The 26767-nt window shown below is 27.7% G+C and overlaps 1 protein-coding gene across 1 annotated transcript in view; it reads right to left on the bottom strand.

Moving 5' to 3' along the window:
• LOC113376057 (calcium uptake protein 3, mitochondrial) overlaps window positions 1-20198 on the bottom strand; it is a 29210-nt gene extending 9012 nt beyond the window's left edge. Inside the window, exons 1-9 of the mRNA XM_026615990.1 lie at window positions 20063-20198; window positions 18585-18695; window positions 16767-16814; window positions 16579-16661; window positions 15276-15338; window positions 9084-9233; window positions 7489-7650; window positions 5517-5768; window positions 5143-5236 (exon numbers count right to left, since the gene is read on the bottom strand). Coding sequence (XP_026471775.1) covers window positions 5143-5236; window positions 5517-5768; window positions 7489-7650; window positions 9084-9233; window positions 15276-15338; window positions 16579-16661; window positions 16767-16814; window positions 18585-18695; window positions 20063-20111 — 1012 coding nt within the window. The 5' untranslated portion in view covers window positions 20112-20198. The remainder of the gene's footprint in view (window positions 1-5142; window positions 5237-5516; window positions 5769-7488; window positions 7651-9083; window positions 9234-15275; window positions 15339-16578; window positions 16662-16766; window positions 16815-18584; window positions 18696-20062) is intronic.
• Between the last annotated feature and the right edge of the window lie 6569 nt (window positions 20199-26767).

The raw sequence follows: 26767 nt of genomic DNA, 5'->3' as shown, positions 1-26767 counted from the left end.
ATATTTCCTCCTAAACTATAATTCGGATTTTCATGAATCTTCCTGAAGTTTTACGGGAAATTTTTAGAATGTTTTGATTCATAGAAATATAGTAAATTGTAGAAATAAATAGAAAAAATTACAAAAACCGCTTATCATTGTTTGCCCTTGAAAATATTTTGAAGCTTAGTTTGACATTAAAAACAATTGAGGACTGTCATTTGCCAAACATTTCTATTCACTTATAGGCTAAGGCGATATTAGAATATAATAAATTCATAATTATGAATAAGAAAATATAATGTCTACATTATTAATGCCGAAAAGCAGCTGAGATGTGCCATAATTAAATAATATAATATGCAAATAATATAACATATGCTTTGACAGTCTGCGCATGCGTCTGACGCGCACGACGAATCGTGTTCTCAACTGCGCGTGGTTTGCTTTTGCTTGCAATAATTTTGTTTGCGCACTTTGCGAACAGATTCGCCATACGAATTCGCGCAAAGGAGCGAGCCCATAAGTGATTGCGCTCAAACATATTCAATTTGCAGTCGTTTTGCCTTACTATACTAAGTCACAATACAAAAAAAATATTTAGAAGTTTCATTGTGTCAAAAATCATATGTTTGTCATTGGGTACGGAATATTTACTCAATGGAGCGCTTTCGGGTCTGAAATTTTTACTGTTTTTCCATTCGTTTGGAATTTTGGAACTAGGTTCATCTTACTCTTCAGAAGTGAAAGCAATTTAGACTCCTTTACCACTTCTCGGGTGGATGACATTTCTTTTCAGTGGTGTAATTTTACTTTTTTCAAAATAACGTTGGGTATCGATAAAAGAACTAATTATACGAGAAAAATATTTAATAATGTTTTTCAAAAAAGAAATACTTTTCAAGTTACTGGCTACTGAATATTTTTGCTAATACCTTCAAAAATACATTTTAACGAAAATCATGTAATGAGCACAATTATATCAATTAAAATCTTAATAAATCGTTATTTTTATAGTGTTTTAGGAACATTATTAGGCTAGATATGAAATTGGGTTTTTATAGTGCTCAAAATAAGCTTTAAAATGAGTACTTCTGCGTGTAAAATGAGTGAGCTATCATGCAGATAAAGGACGCATGCAATGTTTTTTTTTTCATTTAAATCAAATACTTTGAGTGCCATATCCACCAAAATTAAAAATAATCGTATTCAATCTAGAATTAACTTGTTTTAAGAGATCTTGATGGATTCTAGAAAATACCACAACTTTAGTACAATGATTCTCAAAAACTCATGATTTCATGAAAAAAAAACATTTAAAAAAAACAACCAATTTCTCATCATAATACCTCTGAAAGAATACGTATAAAAGTATATATATATGAAATTCGAGGTATTTTTCTGACTAATTATTGTTGTTTATTATTTTTTCGTTACACAAATATTGATAGATGTATGATTAATTAGGAGCTTTCCAACCAGAGGTCTTTCGAGCCCTTTAACCCTTCGCCGTTTTACAATAAGAGAAGTTACGGTAAAATTAATGATAGAGAAAGTTGTAGCTTATTTAATCACCTTTAAAATAGTGTATTACAAGTTCTGATAAAATCAGAATTAAAAAAGTAATAATCCAATTAATGCGGTGGATGGTGACGGAGTGCAAATTGTTTCACTTCTGAACTTAAGATAAAGATTAGCCTATTTCCAAAATATCAAGTAAATTGGAGCACAGTAAAAAAATTCACAGAGCAATAATTTGTTGATCGTAAGTTGAATAGAGCACATGTGAACAGGATTTGACAAATTAATTCACTTCAAATATAAACTTAAGCAATAACGTATATTGATTTATTGGAGAAAAAATGTAGTTTAGATATTAAAATTACTAAAAGCCAGTTAAAATATGGTACGAAATTATAAAAATTATAGGCAACATTATTGAAGCATATATCTTGGGTAGAAAAATAAAAGGTGATATTGCACCTTTGCCGCGAATGCTATATATTAATTCTTTCTGAATTTGTTGTACTTTTTAAAGATTTCAATTTTCAACACGTGTATCTTATGCTATAACCATAAATCACAAAGGCAGACGATTATTTTTAGTGTGATAAATTTGGAAAATCAATGTTTTTAGTCGTGAATAATCAAAAAATCATTCATTTATACATCCACATCTACAGGTATGACTAAAAATACTATATAACCCTTAAATGCAATAAAATAAATTGAGCTATTGGAAATAAATTTGTTCTGTAAATCGCAGTGTATAATTTTTAATATACAATTTTATTGAACATTTTTTAATATTTGTTAATTGAATAATTAAAGTGTGGGAATTGAGAACAATCATTTTATTTGAAACAGTTCTACATTCAACATCACTCATATATTGGTGTAAATAGTAATTCAAAAAACAGTAATTATTATTTTTAACTAAGCAGTAAATATTAGTATAAAATATTGAAAAATTGTAGGGATGGGTACAGAACAACGTCTGTCGGGTCAGCTAGTATATATATATATTTCTTTCTGAGTTTCTTTTCTGAACAATAAATCCAATAATTAAAGAATAACTTGTCTGTTGGAGATAATTAATTACGTCGTTTCGAAACTAGATAAGGTTTTTCGGTCAAAAACAATTTTTTATATAGACTATCCTTATTAATACTGATTATTACACAATATTAAGAAAATATATAAAGGAATGGATTATGCACCAGAAGAAAGTAAGGAAAAATAGAAAGAAATAAGAAAAATTTATAAAATTGGGAAGCAAAAATTATTTACCTGCAATGATCTATAAATCCATATCACTATTTTTTCATTATTCTTTAAATCCTCGTTAAAAACACTCGTAAAAAATCCCTAAAGAATATTTTAAAATTTTGACTTTACTCGAAAAATTTTCTCGAAAAAAAATAGTGATATGGATTTTTAGATCAATATCGCATGTACATACATTTTGCTACTCAAATTTATAAATTTCTTTTACTTTTTTATGATACATAATCCTTTCTTTTTTTCTGAATATTTTGTAATCATCATTAATAGTGTTAGTCTATATGAATAATTGTTTGACAGAATAACCTGTTGATAACATATCTAGTTCTGAAACGTCGTAATTGAACATCTCTAAAAAAACAAATCGTTATATAACGATTTTTATTGATCTAACACCCGACTTTTTAACTCAAACTAAACATATATATCAACATCAAATTCAAGACTATTCAAATATATATATATATATATATATATATATATATATATATATTTGAATTTCTATATATATATATATATATATATATACACACACATATATATCAGACGTTTCGGAGAGACGAAGCAAACAGTGCAGAAATTAGAAATAAAGTTTTTGAGATGGCGGAGCATCCGATTTGAATTATCCAAAAAACGTTCAATTCGTAATGATGGGGAAAAGTGATGATTAGTTTTTGGCAAAAACAGGTCCAGCCGTTTCAGACATACGGAGCTAATTTTGCAAAATTGCAGATTTTGAGAGAAATAAGCATCCGATTAGAATGATTGTGTTGTCAAATTCTGCTTTTGTTGACGAAATGATTACTTTTGGGAAAACATTTTTTTTTTACTTTTTTTACTAGATCTCCGAAACCGCTAAAGTCGGACGCTCCGTTCTCTTAAAAACGGCAATCAGGTACGACCGATGCGCCAAGAAACTCCACACGGCTTTAAAAATTAATTTTTAAATTCGAAAAGCGTGCTATTTTGGTTGGATTCAAATTATAGTTTATGTGGTATTGTATAAAATTATTATTTACCGACCGGTGATCAAAATGAAAAATCACGCAATAACGTACTATCCAGGTATAGTGTACATTTGCCTTGTGTGTATATATAAATATATATATATATATATATATATATATATATATATATAAACAACCAAGTTTCAGCTATTGTTATTTGTAAGTAGGCAATTTAGTTGTCAGTCAGTTTAGTTGTAGTTTTCAAGAAAGAAAATCAAATCAAAAATTTTTGACATATTTTGCTTTTTTACTTCTGTCTAGGACAAAAAGATCTTCGCTTCTTAAAACGTTATGAGCTGTTTATAGTGACAAAGCTTTGAAAAAATGACTGTCAAAATATCTCTGCTAAATTACATTTCTTTGATTTTCTACACGAAGATGAAACAGGCTCTGGTCGTCCAATTAAAGTTAATTACGAAATAATTGCCCATTTTTATTCTTAGCACGTAACCGAACTATCAATTCTGAGGTCTATATTGAACAACTAATGAAATTAAACAACGCAGTTGAAGACTTTGGCCACTCGACAAACATTAGAGCTTGGATGCGATGTTTTGCCACATCCACTATTAACCATATTACCATCTAGTCTTAAACGTACATCTTCTTATGCTTCTGGTTTTCATCTTTATCAAACAAATGGTAAACAAATTAATGATTAAGTATGATGCTTACAAATTGTCCCTGAGATTAAGTTTTTTTTTAATAAAATCTTGATGTTTTATAAAAGTGGTAAACTTAATATAAAAGGGGTAATGAGGTTAGGGGGCGTCCATTAATCACGTGAGGTTTTTAGGGGGAGGGGGGGGGGTTTGACAAAAAATCACGAAATATCACATAAGGGAGGGAGGGGTATAGTAAGATATCACGTGTATTTATTTTTATACTGTTAAATCAAACATCTTCAAAAAAAAATTACTTCATTCAAAAATTTTTACAGTTTTTTCACGTAACTAAAAATACACGTAATGTTTGGTTGGGGATGTGGGGTAATTTTGAATATCACCATGTATCACCAACGGAGAGGGGGGGTCCAAAAATACTTAAAAACTCGCTCACGTGATTAATGGATGCCCCCTTACTTGAAAGATGACAAAAAGTCATTGATCAAAATGAACAATGCATTACAGAATAAAGTTATTCAGTTATATAAAAAATGTTTTTGAAAAACTTACGCACTTACTTAGTTGCGAACCTAATATATTTGTATATATATATATACATATATATATATATATATATATATATATATATATATATGTAAATTTGGTGTTGATAATAAAACGACTGGCAATAGCACTAATTGTAAGTTATATATATATATATATATATATATATATATTATATGCATGTATGTATGTATCATATAAACCTTTAGAAATGGGATGATCTGCCAATGTGTACATTTTCATGGCCATAGCAAAATCTTCCAAATTATTTAGAAACTCACAAAAATCTTTGAATTCCTGTAAATCAGAAAAAACTTAAGTACATATAACTTACTTATATTATTTAAATCTTTAATTTATTTATATTATTCGTTTCGAATAATATCAAATATTCGAATTCGTTTTGTTTATAGTACCAAGTATCAGGAACTAAAAAAGAATTAAAACATCCTAGTTTTATAAAGCATTATAAAAATATTATAGAAATCTCAAAAGAACTCTCGATTATAAAATAGATTGATTTCAAAACAATAATTTCTATATAGTATCTCTACTAATAATTCTCTTTAATATCTACCTGAAATGTAATACCCTGCTGTTGATCTTTTACACGGTCCAACAATCGTTCCAAATACATGTCATAAACATCACCGTCTAATTGTGTATATCGAAGCAAAATTTGAGCGAAGTCTACCTCCGTGATTGTTTCATGACCTTTCGCATATTCTTGATATTCTAATTCCAAAACTTCATATTGCAAATTTTCCATAAATTTTCTAAAACCCTCGTATTGCAAATCATCCTTCCCATGCTTGCCGAAGAAATGAATCTGTTAGAAAAGCATTGAACAAACAATTACTTAGAAATTCATTAATATATATTAATTATTATTAATATATTAATATATTAATTATTATTATTAATATATATATATATATATATATTATAAATAATTAATTATATATATATATATATATATATATTATATTCATTTATATATATATATATATATATACTAGCTGACCCGGCAAACGTTGTTTTGCTAAGTAAGGTATATTCTAAACAATTTCTAGAGAATCAAAAATATTAATACTTTAAGTGTATAAGAATGTGTTGTTTGAATGCTATATACAATGAGGTATTATAAAAACAAAAAACCCCATTAGTTTGTCTATATTTTGTCAATACAATCAAACTGGAAATTTTATACACTTTCTATAGAAAACATGGTATAATCCAATCCAAGTCTTTTTTGGTCTTTCGACTTATTGATTACGTTTCAAGTTTTTCAGATTATTTTTGGATTCTGGATTTTGTGTATAATTGTAAATAATGCTACTGAGCTTATACAAAATTTTCAAATTTCTGCGAAGAGAGATAGAAAATGAATTAAGTATTTCTTCTTTGACCTGCTTTTCTTTACATCAGTCTTTAAACAATTTGTTAACTAGACTTTTTACCCCGGGTAACTTGGAACGGCCAGGTGCCAAACAGCTTTAATGTCTTATTTTAATTTTAAAGGTATTTTACAAAATAACTACACTTTTAACTAATGCTAAAAAACTACCAACGGAAAAAATTCTTTTATTATGGATTTTCAAAGATCACAGTTTATCTCCGGAGAGCAACGTCATAAGAATCAAGGTTATAGCTGGTTATACATCTTTTTTCCTCTACTTTTCAATTCCTTGTTAAACAATGCTTAACTTTACTGGTTTTTGACACATTGCTGGTAAACCTTCATATATTACTATATATCTATTCTTCGATAAATTCTGCGAAATTATAACTGGGAAAATGTTATTCGGCAAAATGTCCCTTTGATCTATACCAAATTTAGCTTTTGAATTTTGAAAATGTTTTATAAACAACAATGAGTATATAATTATACAAATGAGATCTTTCAGAGCACCGTGTTTACCATAATTATATACTCATTGGTATTTATAAAACATTTTCTAGGTTATATTATTCTTTATTTATGTTATTTAAATTCAGAACCTAAATTTGGTATCGATCAAAGGGACATTTTGTCGAATAACATTTTTCCAGAATTTATCGAAAAATAGATAGTAATATATGAAGGTACGGGGTTAAAAAGGTCCACCACCAATGTGTCAAAAACCAGTAAAGTTAAGCATTGTTGAACAACAATATTTGAAAGTAGAAGGAAAAATATGTTTGTAACCTTGATTATTCTCATGACTTTGCTCTCGGAAATAAACATAGACAAACTAATGGGGTATATTGTTTGTATAATACCTCATTGTATATAGCATTCAGACAACACATCCTTATACACTTATAATATTAATTTTTTTGATTCTCTAGAAATTGTTTAGAATATACCTTAATTAACAACGTTTGCCGGGTCAGCTAGTATATATATATAAGAAGAAGCAAAAGGCTATATATAAAATCTATAATCTCAAGAAAATTTCTAATATCATACTGCTTGATATCAAGGTGGTCTAATTCGAAATCGAATTCGGAACTAGTGGTAACTGATCCACGTTCTTGATACAACATTATTAATAAATAACATTTACTTGTAACGTGGTGTCCACTTTATGTTTTCTTTGCAATCCTTGATCATCGTCAACCAGATCATCTAAAGCCGTTTCCGTAGCCAAACGGACGCTCGGGTTTTCTTTCTCAACGGCTTCCATACCGCGTCGCCCCCGATAGGCGTAACTAAATATACGCTCCATCTAAATATTTTATCATATAAAATTATTTATTAGTAATCGACAAATATGGTTTCACAAAAACATTAGTTAAAAAAAATAGAGCTTGCTAAAAATTAGGTCATTTATATTGCCATCAGAGATCAAAAGCTGAACAATAGAGCCAAAAAAAAACGATTGGAAAAATAAAGAATAACTATATCAAATATAATTTTAAAGTTGATAAAAATATTGTAAACGTACTACTAAAATTAGTTAATTTCAAACTAAAATTCGAAATATTTTATGTAGTTGTTCGAGGTTTTAAATACTGATGCAACTGGACCATGGATTAATGGAGAAAATACTAGGAAAAAGTGAATCATATACATATATTCAATGAAATTAAAATTTCAAAATATTTTAGGCGATATTTTGAATACTGATGCAACTGAACAAACTGTAACAAATTTTTTATTGAAATATCTAAGTAATTGAGAAAATACAAAAAAGAGTAATATAAACATATTTAATAAAATAACTTGTAGTTTTCTGCAAGCTCTAGGATTTACTATAATTATTGTATATTGACCGTATGTAAACATGCAAAAAAATAAAGCCAGTTCATGCTGTATATATGTAAAGCTAAATACGTATGTTTTATATAGAATTCAATCCACGGAAAATTTACATAAAAACATTTAAATCCAAAAATATTAATAAATAATAAATAAATGCAGAAGAACAAACATTCACAGAAAGACAAGTTATGTGAAATATTATTTCAAGCAGGCAGAAAATTGTGCATTGTGTAGGTGATACTTTATAGAATTACACAAATAGATAATCTGTAAAAATGTATATATATATATATATATATATATATATATATATATATATTTACAAAATGTTTTAAAATAATACATGTAATAAAAATCAGACAATTTTGGTAATCTTAATTCTGCAGAAGGTTTGGAATATAACTATTTTACGTCATTGTCAGTCGATCTACAATTTAAAAAAAATACAGCCAAATATAAAAAATCACTTTTCAAACTGCAGATTTAATAATTTGGTAGCTTTCTACAAAATATCGATGAAGATATTTCACATTAAATAATCTGCTTTTATCTAATAAACATTCGTATACAAATTATTCACTGGTTAACATAAGTATAAGGACACATGAATTGAAACTATCCTTTTGTCTTGAAGCATTTGAAGTGGATATGTGTAGAAAATGTGTTTCAAAGCTTGATTGGAAGACATATTTTTTGAATGGTACAGTATAATATTATTACACTCATTGTGCATTTATATACAAATCATTCAATAATTTCATTTACATTTAATAAATTTACGGTACCAATCCCAAAATATATTTCCCAGTATAACAAACTGTTAGATAAAATCGTTATGTATACTCGCATTTTTGCCAAACAGAATAAATCATTTCATCTTCCTCTTTCTCTACTCACAAGTGAACGTTTCACTACAACAGGTTCAATTTTAGCTTCAGCATTCTCAGAATCTTCGGAAACTTTCTGTTCGATTGATTTCTTCTTCAATTTTATCCTAGGCTTCACAATAAATGTAGCCATTTCCTTAGTGGAAACTAAGCTCAAAAGCTGTTTGGTAAGCAGGTCTTTTTCAGTATCATTAAAAATTATTGAATTCACAAAACCAAAATTCTGAAGCATCACTTGGCAATTCAAAACAGACACAAAAGCCAGCTCAAATGAATTTCGTTTGTTACTCATTAGTTTTCATTATTTGTTTCTATTGTTATAACAAATTATTGTTTTTTGCGCAATCAAATGACAAACGACTGAACAATGATTGAAGATTAATCGCAAAAAGCAACGTAAACATCATAAGGTACTTTTTATATATTACAACTGCACATGGTATATTTACAAAATACTGTTTATTGAAAATGATCTACCACATATTTTCATCGAAAACTTTACTTTAGCTAAGAATCCCTTGGTTATTCCATCTAAAACTTATGTCCTGATTCCAGCAATGATATACAATTGCTTTAAAATTAGGTATAAAATATACGTCAATTCAGCATTGAAAATAAAACATTTTTTGTCCCAAACATATTATATAAATTGCTACAATACATTTTCTAATAATGATAATTCTAAAACCGGCAGTTTATATTTTGACATATTTTCTAAAGTAAAGAGAAAACATCTAAATCAACCATATAGATCATGTATATTATTACTGATCTTTTTCTCAATAATACGAAAAAATATACTATAGTTACATGTTCCTCATCCAATTATTTAGCACATGACTCACTAGTTACCAATCAAATGTTTTACTGATACTTTTGTCAGACATATTGTACTAGTAGGATTAAAAACAAATCACAAACACTTAAATTATTCTACTAATATTAGTACGGATCGACTGATTACATTACACATATAAATTTTTGGAAAAATATTAGCATTATCATTTAGTCACAATCATTAGAAGTATGCAAAGATACACAGGGGTCTTTTGGGATACACAGGTGGGTTAATAAAGGATTAGCTAAGAGTTACTAGCAAGTTTGTAATATTTTTTTTATTCTAACACAAAGTTTGGTTATAGCTTTCAGTACTCAATTATACCGAGAAAATCTTAAAACTGTTATTATTTGGTCCGCCTTTAATATTAGATGCATATTAACATTTGGATTATTTGAATTTAGAATATAAAAATAATTATATTATAAACAATTATAATATTCTGAATATCTTGACGCTTATATAACTTATATCAAGTGTACGAGTAATGTTGAATTCAAATACATATTTTAGGTAACATTAATGTCATTGTTATATACGAACATATATTTTGAATATTATTCTACAATATTATTTCTCATTATATATTTTTATGTTCAATTTTCTGTCTCTCCATTTTGTATAATAAGACCGTTTCAGTTAAAACTAAATTATATAAAGAACTCTACATATTACATAATTTAACTAAGGTGCAAGTGGTTATTTGCGTTAAAGCACATAACAATTTTAAATTATGGTTAAGATCATAACCTTATCACAAAAAAGGTTTGATTAAAATTGGCAAAAAAAATAGTTAAATCATAAATTACAGAGAAACGGCCCGGCCGATTACCAAATACTAATAAGCACTATTCACAAATAATAGCTTTCAAACAGTTGTTTGATTTTTATAATTGTTAGATTTTTGGTTAGAACGCGGAAATTTTTTGTACTAATCTGCTAATTGCAAAGAAACGGCATGGCCGATCGACACGAAAAACTAATAAATGCAAGTCATTGTACAGCTGCATCGGATGGATTTAAATTTATTAAAAACGGTAAAGCTGTTTTTGAGAAAACCTCAGCGCTGTAATTTTGCCTCACATACCTACATTTTGGCAAACTGATATTAAACGATTTACAATCACTTAAAACGAGAAACAAAATCGGGAACAACTCATTCGGGAAGTTCAATAAAAATTTCCAAAATGTAATATTTTTCATTCAACTTATTATTGAATTAAAGTAATTGAGCATATTGAATATATAGTTGCAGTACCACTATCAGTAATAACCGCATTAATCAGAAAACGTATATTAAGTATCATTTAATAGTGAATAAATTAGATCGTAAAATTAAACTAATAACATCATCAAATGTAGTATGAAGATTTTAAAAGCTTTTTATTCCCAAACATTCACATTTACGGCGTCCTTAACGCTGATTTTCGGATTTACGACCGTGGGTATATTAAAAAGCGATTACAGCTATTTTGACGATCCTATTATCATTCAAGAGGAAGAAAATTACGAACCCTTCTGTTGTATAGTTCCGACCGACGTGAAAATTCTTTTCTAGGGTATATGGTAGATAATAAGTATGATGTCGTTAAAATTATATTTGAACCATAAACGATCTTTAGTGTCTATTTATTACGCCGTAAAAAATATTTCCATGTTACAAGAAGAGTAATAATTATTATGGCCTGAGACACATGAACGGATTCTGATAGATACTTTATATTACAGTTCAATTTAATTAATTAATAAATTAGATGATTATTAATAGTATTTAAGCTATGAAAAATTAGATGTATGTGTAAGTATACCTTCCGATATGTGTATATAGTGTATATAATCGGCGAATTAAAGTTCCGCAACTTTTAAAATTGTCACTATAAAAGTTTGAAATTTGACCTATGGAATTTTAAAATGTTCTTTAAGACCATGTCTCGTAACAAGTTAACTTCGTTTCTCAGCTGGTACCTCTCGATTAAATCAATTCACGATTTTTGGCGCAAGCTGAGTAATTCTTGGTAAAGTTTACCAAGAGGTTTCTTCGTAAATAATTATTGAAATATTTTTTTTAACAATTTTGATGAAACATTGTATTAAAATAAAGGTCTTAACAAGCGTTCGAAAGCCTAACAAAAATATTAGAATTCTCCGAAAAGTGGTTTAATTATAAAAAAATGTTATAGTTCGGAATATTAGTATCAAACTTTCAAAATTGTAGATAAAATTTCAAATGTTTCTAAAGATGTATCCTTATCGATTAAGTCGATTTATTCACACGTTTTGGCAAGTTCAGTGCAATGCAAAATGCCACTTGCAACTAGTTTATACTTTTGTACTGTATCCACTGAATAGTTTAAAACAAAAATGACTGTTACAAAATAATGACTGAAATGATAAAATACACTAATGAACGTTAATTTAATAATTAATTAAATATATTATAATTAAACACTAATCTTATATGACGATCTATATTATAGATTCTATAAAAACTATTTATTAATGTAATTAAAAAACAAAATTTGTGGAGGCTTAGTTGCAAATTGCTGGAACTTCCCGCACCGTAATGAAATATTCGATAAATACTGTAATTTTCATTATTCGTATTTAATAAACGAAAAATAAGAACTTATGAATTAGACGACGAAGTTGATATATCTTTACATGAAAAATACATAAATAAATCTACATGAAGCAGAGTTAGAATAAAGAATCTTATCTCATATTTCTAAAAATTATATAAACTGAATTGCAAAGTTAAGATTATTTATTTGAAGTATATAAGCGAGCTTGAGAATTTTATCTAGAATTGAAAGTAAAATCAGAGTCATTTTCGATATTCAAAAAAAATGTTTGAAAATTTTGAAATATGAAAAAAATACAAAAACTAATCAGTACGTTTCCCTCTCAGCAGCAGTCAAATGTTTTTTAAATATTTCAAATCGGTTGATCTACGCGCCCGAAATCGTGGATGAATTATTGCATTCACACAAAACACACACACACACACATACAACAATTTTTTCCAAGGTGTGCCAAAATATTCAGAAACCTCTAAAACATGAAGATATGCAAATAATTTCAAGGATGATTACTATAACTCGCCCCACAAGAAGTTAAAAGAAGTTATAGCTTCAGTAGATTTATAAAATTGTGCCTATAAAACAATAGTATAGATAAATATAGTATTTAGTATTATAGTATTGAATGAATATAAATAAAGGATCATGTGAATCAACCCCACGAACAATCATTACATGAATAAAGACAAAGAACGAAGAATTACGTTTAGTGTGGGACTCGCGGTAGTAAAATATAGTTGTCTCGAGTCGGTGTCTAGTATCACGGTCGTAAAATATTTATCTGTGAAGGGTTGGAAACTGATATCCTCCAGAAGTGGCCAACATAACGGTTGATTATTATATGTATTGTGTATATCTTATTTCAAAAGTATTATTCTTATGGGAATGAGAATTAATAAACGTGTACGGTTATTAACCCGAAGACGCAGATGACAAAAGAAACGCAGTCCCGTTTGGAAATTTCCTCGCACATGTTTATTGCAACTGGTAAAACCAACGAATCGTCAGGATAAAGTTAGTTAAATAAAACCAATGTTTATAATTAATATTTTTTTAATAAATCTTCAATAAATAGCATACTTAGCACATACTTCGTGTTAAATTCTCGTGCAAATACAATAATTATGGTTGCCTAAAAATTTGATAAAAGTAATCAAAAGATTTCCTCAAACTTTCTGGAGGCAAGCCTGGATAACTTTACAAATTTATAACTTCCCGTAGGGTAAGTTATTGTAAAAATTTTCAATTTCGATTTTCGGCCCATTACATTTCTCGACGTTTTGAAGGTTTCTGAACATTTTGGTATAAATCAGAAAAAATGGATGTGTGTGTATGTATGTATGGATACAATTTTTCGTCCACGTTTCGGGCGCACGGATCAACCGATTTGAATGGTTCGAAAAACATTCGATTAGTATTGATAGGGAGATGTGCTGATTAGTTTTTGGCAAAGGCAGGTCCAGCAGTTACGGAGATAAGAGCAAAGAGTACAGAAAATAGAAATCGAGTTTTTGAGAGAACGGAGTATCGGATTTGAATGATCTAAAAACCATTAAATTAGTAATGATTGGGAGAAGTGTTTATTAGTTTTTGGCAAAGGCAGCTGCGGCCTAGGCTCAGCCATTTCGAAGATACGGAGCTAAATGTGCAAAAATGGCAGTTTTTGAGAGAACTAAGCGTCCGACCTTAAATGATTCAAAGAACTTTCTGCTTGTCTTGACAAAATAATTGATTTTGAAAAAAAAAAATTGTTTCAACTTTTTTTTTCAATTTTTTTTTCGAATTTTTTTTTTGTACTCGCATATCGAAAATAATTCAGAGTTCATTTTTAATTCTGATTTATTCTAATTCTAATTTCTTCTAATATACTTTAAACAAATAATTTCAAATTTGCAATTCAGTTTATATAATTCTTATAAATATTAAACAATGTTACAATATTTATAATAATCTATTTGAAAACATTCAATATTCCTCGAACATTTCGTTACGGTACGGAAAGTACCAGCAATTTGCCTTAAGGCACGATGCCATTCACCCCACTAGTTATTTTTTATTTATCGCGACTGAAATTTGTGGACTTTTAATATACACATTATTGCCTAATATAAATATTTTTTTAATAATAAGAATAATTATAGAGAAATTATATTTCTTCAGAGATTTTGTACCTTTCCACTTATGTTATAAGCCAGTAACTCTTTATTTTACAGGATAGGAATTTGTAAAAATTATTATTATATTTTACCAAAAATAGGGATGCAAATATCAACAATTACAGATAACATATTGTGACACAACACATATTAAGAGGCAGATTATTAAGTAGGAATGAGAGCTTTTGACGAAATGGCTCACTTGCTTTTTCATTAGAGAATTATGAATATGTAAGATTTATTATCTATTTGTTATCTTATCATCTATCAGAATCATTTATGGGTTCGATTATTCATTTTAATATATTCAATTTTTCAATGTGTAATATATTATGTGAAATGAAATTAAATTTGTCAAAATCTACATAATTTTGAAATCGATCATTTGTTTCTATATGTATATAGGTATGCTAAAAAAGATGTCTCTCGAAAAATATACTGACAAGTTACAAAAGACAAAAGGTGTAAGACAAATAAAAATAAAAGTTTGAACATACAATAGTGTATCTAAAAATGAACAGATATCGCTACAACATTTACTAAATAAAGTGCAAGTAAGACAATTTCGTAAATTACCGCTCTTCATTGAGATAGGAAAAGTTTGGATGCAGGCAGATAGGAACACTCACTGCTTTTCTAGTTCCTTCATCCAATTCTCGATCTTCCATTGAACCACCCAGCAATCTTCTGATCTGCAGAAAATTTATACAACACTTTCGGCTAAATAGCGCCTTAAGTTAAAATAATATCCTTACTATTTTAAAATTGGTTCAATACTTAATTTGGGCAGTTAACAATTGTCGTAAGCGGAACTGCCCCTGTGGATCTTGAAGTATCGACAATACAAAAAGTAACAACGAGCATTATATATATTGTATATTGCTAACGTTTCATTTAAAACCAGTGATTTGAAAAAAATGTTAGAACCGCTAGCGATATAAATATTAACAATGCATCAAACATGAAATATTTCAAACCCTATAAACCACAATTATACATTTAGATATTACGCTTCCACTTATAATATTATTATTTATTTAATTTTCTACTGGCATAAATTTGAGACGAAATACTTTTTTGTAACTGTGCAGAGTGGTGCTGCAGCCATAAAGAACCAAAATCATGCAACATCTTAAGCAAAATTCATGCCAACTTGAATTTACTAATCAAAAATTTAATAAACAATTAAAACCGAATAATTGTGTAGGAAAGAGTGAAATCTTAAATATAAATGTTATGTTATATAAATAATAAAGAGAGTGAAATGTGAAATTTAATTTAATTAATATAAATAACATGAATTTTATGTCATATTATAAAATGAACCAAATCTTCAAACTGATAAACATAGCATCTAAATGTAAAAAATATTTATTTAAATAAAAATGTTAAAACTATGAAAAAATCATATATTCAATTATTATAACAACGTTCGAATCCATTCAGTGCCAAGAAATTAGAAGCATTTTCCAAAACTACACACAGGCTTTAGAATAAAAAAAATGTAACCATAAATTCACATATGTAAATAACATTTATGTATGTAATTGCAACTAAATTCTGTAAATACAAATCGTAAATCTGTCCTTTAGCAATAAGTGCATAATATTTTTTCGTGTTTTGATTACTTGACCAATTCATTTGGTATTTAATTTCATGTAAAAATAATATAACAATTTAATTTATTAGTAAAAAAACTTCGCTAAAAATAAGAATATAATATTGATAACATATTAAAGTATGTACTTATACTGTATAGGAAAAAATGTATAAAATATAAATAATTATACTCAGAATGAGTAGTAGTATTGGCATCGAATGGATTATAAAATCTCAGTTTGAAGATTAAATACCACTATGAAGATGATTGCAATGAAAAGTTTAGAAAATATATACTAATAAATGATACTTACAAAATATATTCTCGCTTACCACTAAAAATTCCATTTTATCCACTCTTTGATTACCATCGGTGTCGAACATATTAAATGCTATTTTAAATCCTGATTGTGGCTCTGAAAAGGGAAAATATTAAGAAAAAATACTAAATTGTTTATTAAAAAACTGATAATGCCATTACCGAGTTATTAATTATTGCTGGTATTATTTAATTTACTTACTTGTTAATATAGAGAGCAGAAATAAATATTCCGTGTAAGATATTATTCCTGAAACCAAATAACATAATAATAAGCTCAAATAATTATTATTGAACTAAACTTTGTGAATAAGTTTAAAATCCAATTAAATCCAATCAAATTCCTAAATTTTGTATCTTATACTAGTAACAGTAATAGAAACTAATACTAATCTATCTATGAACATTACAAATCAAGATGTCATATCGAAATTAATTTTGTAATTGAATTAATGCTGTTAATATGGTATTCAAGTCTAGAGTCATGAACTTTATGCAATATTTTAAAGACTGTGAAAAAAGAGGCAAATAATATTTTCATATATTTTTTATTTTTTATGTAGTTTTAATTCTAGAAGGTGATCTCAAAAAATTGACGCCTGACCTCCAAATAAACCAAAGAAGAAAAAAGATATTATTAATCTAGAATAATGTCGCTATAATATCAACTACGGACAAGTTAAAATAATTGTTTTTCGCTAAATAGCGGCTGGTAAACAATATATTTTTATTACAATTTTGATATTCTCGAATTGTGGAATTTGTGGATGATCGTACTGACTTCAGCTCACAGTGAAAAAAATGTATAAAAAAGAATAAAAATTTCAAGTAAATTATTAGTCAAGTACAATTTGAGAAATCGTGGGTATCGTATCGAAAAAGGCAGTTTCGAGAAAAATGCGATTAAAGTTTCGCAATGGGAAGAAATAGCAGAGTTTAATCGTGGTCGAACCAGATATATCTCCAAAAATAATTAAAATGTTTACAAATCATCTTGTATAGATATTTTTTTTTAATTCTAGACCAGAATACGCCCTGTAATTTAAATAAGTCTTTCATTTGAATAATAATTCCTTAAACTTAACTAAAACTATTTAACATAAACTTTATATGAATATGCATATCACACATGAGTTAATAAAATAAGTAAATTGATTAAATATCTATGAAATGTAATTGTTTGTCATTAAGTAAATGTAATGTAATTCCTAACTTATTGTCAAGAAAAGCAAAATTTGTACTTTCAATGTTTATAAATCATGATTACTAAGTTAATTATGGTAATGTACATATCAATTAACCATATGTATATTAGGGTGGTCCTTAAAATGGTCATTTTCGAATTTTCTTGCTCCCAGGGGCTCGAATGGTTCGAAATAGATAAAAAACAATTCTCTGGAAGATTTAGCTCTTAATATTAACGTTTAGATAGAGCGCAATTCAATCAAAGTTTTGTATGGAAATAGCGTGGAAAAATTTTCAAAAATTTTAAAAATGTTTTTTAGATGTAATTTAGCGAACAAATGAATGAATAAAACTTATTCATTTGTCGCTAAGTTATACCTAAAACATTTTTTTGAAATTTTCAAAAATTTTTCCATGCTCTTTCCATACGAAGTTTGATTGAATTGCGCTCTATCTAAACGTTAATATTAAGAGCTAAAACTTTCAGAGAATTGTTTTTTATCAATTAGGAACCATTTGAGCCCCTGGGAGCAAGAAAATTCGAAAATGACCATTTTAAGGAGCACCCTAATGTATATATTATCAGTCTATAATATTTATATAATGCTTACTATAAATTACGTAGAGAATATACATAAATATTCAATATATATATAACTGTTTATATTAATTGTTTCATAAAAAAATTTAATCCATTTTAGAATTAATAAAGAAAACTTATAAAATTTTACCTTATCCTGTAAAATTAGGATTTAAAAATATGTTAATTGTTTCGTCAAAAAGAAAGTAATATAAATTAATTTCAGAAGGAATATTTTTTTCAATAAAATTTTACCTTTTTCTCTAAGGTTCCTAAACATCTGATGGGATCCTTTTTTGAGCGTAGGCGTCGAAGATTTAAGCGCTTGAACCTCCGACAAAGTCAGCTGTCGACGCTTCAGACGGGCTGCGGATTAACGGCGGAAAGTAATGGCAGAGTAAAGTTTAGACGATGTAGTGCGAAATAAATCTTAATAGACAAGCATTTATTTGCCCATGATCGAGACATATATTACACCCGTAAAGCACACAAATAACTACAAAATCAACGAGCAAACATCCAAGTGAATAATTACATTTTTTATTGAATATTTGAATAAAATAACTACAACTAAATCAACTAGCAAACACTGCAGTGAATAATTGCGTTCTTTGTTGAATTTTATAATAAAAAAATCAACTAAATATATTGATTTAATATTCCTTATTTTAATTTACTCAGAAGCAAATTGCGCTAAGTAATTAATGATATATATTAATGCTATGGTGTAATTGATGTAAGGAGTAAATAAAGAATAAGTGAAAAATAATTTAATAACAAAATTGATAATAAAATCTTCTATTTTGTTGCCAAACACTTGTAATAACCTGTCACTGATTCTAATATTTTAATTAAGAGCAGATTCAGCAAAGTACAAAAATATTAGGAAAAATAACAATTGGTTTATGACCAACAATGAAGTAGTATATCCACGGGAAAATCATATTTTATGGAAATGAAGTTTTTTATGTTTATCTGTATAGTGAGATTATTAAAATCGATACTAAATTTTTTTGTTGTTATTTAATCTAGGTTGTATTTATTATTTTAGATTGTATTGAGTGCTTTATTTATTGTGTTCACCTTATCCAAAAAATATAATCAGAACAATCTTTCATGTCTTTCATGTATAAACATTCTATTTTATTTTATTTATGTTTGTTTATAAAAATTTTGACGATATATGTAGCTTGTTTATCCGAATAAATTTGTAGTGTCTCGACTATTTATATATATTTTTTAATATAATAAAAAAATGTTAAGCCTAGAATCTTCCAATTCACTGTCTAGAAAATATTGTAGCATATCAATGTGAAAATCATATTTCATTAAAATGAAGTTTTTTATATTTATCTGTATAGTGAGATTAATACAATTGATACTAAATACTTACTTATAATATTTTTTAATGTAGTAAAAAAATATTAACGTAACGTAACGTAAGTTTAGAATCTTCCACCTCATTGTCTAGAAAATCTTAGGATGTCATGCACAAATTGATTGTCAAATTCAGTTATACAAAAATACAATTTATGTTGAAAAATGATAGCTAATTATATCTAATGTTCTCTTTATTGATTTATTTAGTTAAATATTTTTCCGAAAAAATCCAGAATAATTGCCTCTTATGAATCAAGATCTTGACGATAATTTGTGACGTAAATGTTTAAATGAATTAATAGCATTTCTGCATTTATGATTTTTTTTTGATATAGTAAAAAAAATTAACTTACGTCTAGGATCTTGTTCCACCACACTGTCTAGAAAATCTTGTGGTGTCATGTACAATTGATTGTCAAACTCCGTCGATGCAAATCTGATAAATCTTCGCTCTCTTGCAGTTAATTTGGTTGCTTGCTGTAATTGCTCGTCCTTAAAGTAGAGAAAAAAATTAAATTTAGGATAAAATTCATTAATTTTAATATTTCAATCGCAAAATATCATCAATATAAAAGGAATCATTTATCACATTACTTAGTCTTGAATTAATTAGTTAATTGATAAGAAAGATAACATTTCCGAATTTACAAACATTATGCAGTAGTAAACTGCATTAGACTAAGTATTTATGTAATTAAAATAATTAAAACACACAGATTAATTATAAAATTATAGTTTATACAGCTACTATTAGTGTAAATCTATGTCCTATTCTGCTGTATAATTCGAAAAAAAAATCACTTATAGCTTATTATTATTAAGGACCACCCTATTTTGACACATTTTACAATTTATTCTAGAAAAGGTCTCTACCATATTCTTTTAAGTATAAACAATATATAATTAATCATTTAAAAGGCAGCAAAAATCCTTTTAAGATCTTATCAGTACTCAAGTGAGCATTTATTTTGTCGTTTACGACTTTGCAACGAGGTGCACTCAAGATTTATTACAGAACTTGGTGAGTTTTATTACAAATTTGGTGCCGTTACAATGCGCCGTTTAAAATAATTTATATCAGATGCTATACCTACACAAGCCCGGTATGGCACAATTAATCAAAAAATAAAAAAGATAGTAAAAAAAGAGAAAAATCCCTTGTTATCTGATTGTGCCAGTTGCAGAGAGTGTAAATGTAATATACTAGAACACCAGGTAATGATGCAAGCAACCCTTGGTAATCATTATAAAAAAAAACCCGGCTTGTCACGACACGGTCCTAGTTGGAAATCAGATCGAAGATAAGAATGTAATTAAATAAATGATTTCAAAATAGCCAAAATTTGTGCCATGTGAGTTTTTGTCAAATTCAAATCGAAAATCCAATTTACTCTAAGAATATTTGTATACAAATGCCAAATAACAATGTTATCGTAAGTGCAACAATTTGCTATCACTTACGATAACATTTTTTTAAATTATATTATTATTAATATTATTATTTATTATAGATAATCAGAAAATACAAATTTCTATAAGCTTCCACCATCGAAATGCCTTTGTAGATAATAATCTATGTTTAGTAAAATGAGCTGTGCTTAAAGTTAGCAGGTCTCAGACTTTTTTTTTTAGCTTTCCAGTTGGAGAATGTTATTTGATTAATTGCATATCTGGATTTGTATGTTGGTCTAATTTGATATAGTATGAGTTGCTTCTATGATAATAAACGCGTGAAGTAGAACTAATGATATATTCCAAAGTATGTGCCATTTGGAGGTTAGGTTTTAAAAGTTGATATATTACAATTACTGATTAAATTAATATTATACAACTGATTACATTCTTCTCACACAAAAACTCAAATCTAAGGATGCGTATGGATGAGAATATTAAATTATATATTTTTATTTTTTCTCATAGAGGCGACTATTTTTTAGTATCTTCAGAATAAATTCACTACATAATTTCAGATTTTTTTTTAAATTGAAAATAACATTCTTCGAATATCTTGATCAAACTACTCACATATTTGAATACAAAATTTAGTATTACTTAACAGTGATTGTAGTATTACTTCCATACAAAATTATTATAAAAATGCATAATATTGAAAATATAATGTCACATTCTTCGAATGTCCCTGCCATAGAACTAATATATTTGAATATTGAAATTTATATTGCGGAGATTAAATTAATACCATATGACTAAATCGATTATATCATTATTTTCAATTAAGCGTTCAATTATTATGAAAATGAATATAAATGAAAATTCCATATATGAACTGGATGACTTTTAAAGGCTAGAGACTGTAGAACTTTCCAGCAAATTCATTTATTTCTTAACTGCACAAATTCAGACATAGTTTTAATTATAATATTCTTCGAATATGTCAGTCATAATACAACTAAAATAGTTATATTATTCTTCTCATTTATTGTGCATAATTTTGAAAATGTATCACGATCATAGATGACTATTTTTAGGAGCTTCAAAATACATTCACTTGATAAATTTCGTGATATTCAAAGAACAACACGATACTATAAACACTATTATGATAATGATCTCGAAAAAGTGTGATATTCAAATGCCATCCACACGACTTGGAACAATAAAAAGCCTTACGGCGATCAATTATTAGATTAAAGGACCGCTTTCTCTTCTAGAATTGAAATAATATATAGCGCCACCCTTATGTTTATTGTGTTACAGTGACCGCGACCAGATCCCAAGATGAACGCCCGAGATAAGATTTCGGCATGGCTTATACTAATAAAATACCCCGAAATAATATTTAACTTATCACAGAGTAAAATTCAGCCGAATATATAAATGAGAAACTATTTTATATAATTGTGTTTCACGGAACTGTTACAAAACTTTGGAAATGTGCAATAAAAAATCGTTGTGTAAGCCCGTGATTCAACATTTGCAAATTGGTGTAATACTATTGGTGTAATACGCTATTTCTCTTATCAGGATGTTATTACAATAAGCATAATAATAGCAAGTTAATAAAAAATATATATCAAGTTTGCATACTTGGTCAGATAATTTTTTAACGTAGAAAATATGAATAGATACCCTCATCTCCGGATTTCTTTAGCGAGTTATAGTCTACAATTAAATAGTCCAGAGGAAATGTATAAATTATTATTATTTTTATTTTATTTTTTTTTTGTCAATCAAAACTTTATTCAAAGTTTTATAATACAAAATTGTTGAGTATATAAAAAAATAATTAAGCATAAATACAAAAATATAAATGTAAATAACAGAATATTAATAAAATAAAATTACAAAATATTGAAATAATAATCTTAACAATTATTTTTATATGAGTTAAAGTAAGCATTATGAAGAGCAAGAATTAATGATCCAATTAATATTTAGGTACATACATATTAAGTTTTGTCATTTTTATAAAATCTATGCTAAAATATAATTATATTTTATAGAACTGTTTCAAAAACTTTTTTTAGATATTTCTATGATAAACGCATTGTAAGAGCGCATGACCCATTATTTGCTAGCTAGGAAGCCTCTAGCTTTTTTTTTTTAATTAATATATTTTGAAATACCACTGATTACATTTCTGTGACAAAGATGAAAAGATGATATGACTATTCTTCTACAGAATCCAATATAATTATTTTCCCCAACACATAATTATTTGTTCATTAGAACTAATGTTCATTATTTCACAATCATTTTCTAGAAAAAGTTCAGTGTTACGACTTATCCCTTGTTTATGGCTAGTTGTTACTACTTGCCCCGGCAGATGTTACAACTAGTAACATCTATCGGGGCAAGTAGTAACGACAAAAAACGACAATATTACCTCCGTTAAATTATTCATTTTGAGAAAATTGACATGTTGCTAAGTAATTCTTTTCATAAATCAACGAAAACTATAATTAATACACATAAAAAATATGGTATGGCTGCAATTAATACAAATAAAGGATGTAGTGACTCGTGTAACAAAATTTACATGTGCCCAGAGCTTACAATCTATGCATTTCACCCAATTATCTTCACTTGAATGTGTATATAACTTCTGCAAGTTTCAACTAACCCCAGCCGTGATTTCTTTACATTAATCGAAATAGCAATCGCAAAATTGTTGAACAATATCAGAAATTGATATATTTGAAGTAAATTAATAAATAAAATTCAAAATTAGTCGATAATAATAACGCAAACCGAAATTTTATGATAGTATTTCATGTCAAAACTGACGGACCTGCACAATTCTGTACACTGCAAAGGCCTGCGAGACAGAAGCTATGACATTAATATGCAGAACGGTTTACATTCCCAATCGAGATAACAAATTTAATATCGTTTAAAATCCCATTAAAAAGCGCCTGTTACTATTTACCCCTGTTACATAAAACCATGAAGAATAAGACTAATTACTTATTATATACTTATTATACCCATTTCTATCAAAGAACTTTATATACTTTATATACCCATCATTGTATTCCTTCACACCATTTTTAACTGCAACCCTCACAATATTATAAACTACTACTGCTATTATGTTCAATTCCAATTATAATTGTAGAAATTTTAAACTTTAGGATAAAACAGACTTAAGCAAAAAATAATTATGGCTCAATTTAAATTTAAGTAAAAAACTTTCATTTAGACTTGGACGAAATGAGATGCGAAGAATTCTATTTTACATGTTTTGATTATTCTCTAAATGATTAAGAATAATTTAAAACCAAATTCTTAATTTGTAGACGGTAGTAGTATTATATAGTATTATTTGACATCCCCTATTAATATATTGAAATATATTCATAGCACTTGATACTATCAACACATCTCGAGGCGCGTAATAGACAATTAAACTCCTTATAATAATAACGCATGTTTAATTAACGACGATGTTTGTCGCTCTACACGTCGGTATTTTCTCAGTTTTAATTAATTAAACAGAAGTGAACGAAGTAATCGAAGTAATGGATAAAAACTATCTACATATATAGTTTTTGTATCAACAGAGATGTACATCGGACTAAAATTAATGTACATCGCCAACTTGGAATAAAATATTTCTTTGAATATATGAATTTATCATCGGAATAAAATTCCTTGAGCCGTAGCATAAATCAAGAAATAATTTACAATAATGAGACATTATGCTTCATATGAGATAATCATTGCCGTGTTTGGTTTTAGTATAAAATATAACCCCGATTTCCGATAGCAACAACCTTAATTGAAAGCTTTCGATTTATTGATTGGATATTATTATACCCTTATATTAAAAACAGCAAATATTTTACATACTTACGACAATGTAAAAGTAAACGTAAACTAGTGGGGTGGGTGGCATCGTGCCTTAAGGCAACGAAACGTACCGTAACGAAATGTTCGAGGAATATTGAATGTTTTCAAATAGATTGTTATAAATATTGTAACATTGTCTAATATTTATAAGAATTATATCAACTAAATTGCAGAGTTGAAATTATTTGTTTAAAGTATATTAAAACTATAGTCAGAATTAAAAATAAAATCTGAATTATTTTGATATACAAAAAATAAAAATTAAAAAAAAAAAAATGGAACAAAATTTTTTTTCCAAAATCAATTATTTTGTTAAGACAAGCAGAAAGTTTTTGAATCAATTGAATCGGACGCTTAGTTCTCTCAAAAACTGCCATTTTTTGTACATTTAGCTCTGTATCTCCGCAATGGCTGGGCCTGCCTTTGCGAAAAACTAATAACCCCTTCTCCCAATCATTACTAATTGAATGTTTTTTAGATCATTCAAATCGGATGCTCCGTTCACTCAAAAACTCGATTTCTATTTTCTGCACTCTTTGCTCCGTATCTCCGAAACGGCTAGACCTGCCTTCGCCAGAAACTAATCAGCTCTTTTCCCTATCAATAGGAATCGAATGTTTTTTAAACCATTCAAATCGGTTGATCCGTACGCCCGAAAACGTGGACGAAAATTTGTATCCATACATACATACACACACACACACACACACACACATCCATTTTTTCTGAAGTATGCCAAAACGTTCAGAAACCTTCAAAACGTCGAGAAATGTAAAAATTTTCAATTCCGATTTTCGGCCCATTACAATAACTTACCCTACGGGAAGTTAATTAATATACGTTCATATGCACTCACTCAATTTAAAATATACAAATCAAACAAAACAAAAAATATAGTATATGCTTACAAAATAAAGCATATATCATTTTCAAACATTTCATTCAGATCTTAAAAATTTTAGCTTTCAATTTTAATATAAATCCGATGACCAGTTCCCATCACTAGCATCAATATGTTAAAAAGAAAAAACATTCAGGTGAATACGAATAGCTGATTATTGACACATCGAGAACGAATGAAGTTTTACCCATGCCACTGATAACAAATTCCGATTAAATTAAATTAAGTTAAAAACATATTTTATTAAGTGTAATATACATACTTTCAATAGCAAAGAAGGAAACAGAATTTTGTAACACATCTATGACAAACTATCATAGTGTTTGTAACAAAAATATCGTTTTGCTGAAGCAAAAACTATGGTTTGAATATCGAATATTAGACGTGTATAATTTTTTGCTTCTAATTCGATATTTTACCGCATACATTATGAAGTCAGCATCCCTTACATAAAACTCAACTAGTTGGTTTGGTATTTAGCCTTGAGGCAAGTTACATGAACTTCCCGATATGTGCAAATAATCGACTTAATCAATAAAAAAATTAATTTATGAGTGATTCTATTCTAAGTATTCCGAGTGAATTTATTACACATCATTGCAAACGAACGAACGAACACGTTAACTCGGAGTATTTTCTAAAAGCAAATTTTCAAAAATAAATAATTTTAATTAATCAATAATTATAATTGAACTAGTTTCCGTAGGACTTTAATGGTTTACTATGTTCAAGACCAAGTACACTATCGTTATACCAACTAATCATCTAATTTATTTTTAGCAAACGTCAAAAACACTACCCAAACTTTGATGAATTTTTAAAATTAAACTACTTGTCGTAAGGC

Source organism: Ctenocephalides felis, unplaced genomic scaffold (assembly GCF_003426905.1).
Source record: "Ctenocephalides felis isolate EL2017-DRISC unplaced genomic scaffold, ASM342690v1 CF-g0.4_SCAFFOLD_00845, whole genome shotgun sequence".
Classification (NCBI taxonomy): Eukaryota; Metazoa; Arthropoda; class Insecta; order Siphonaptera; family Pulicidae; genus Ctenocephalides; species Ctenocephalides felis.
This window is presented reverse-complemented; position numbering and strand designations above follow the sequence as displayed.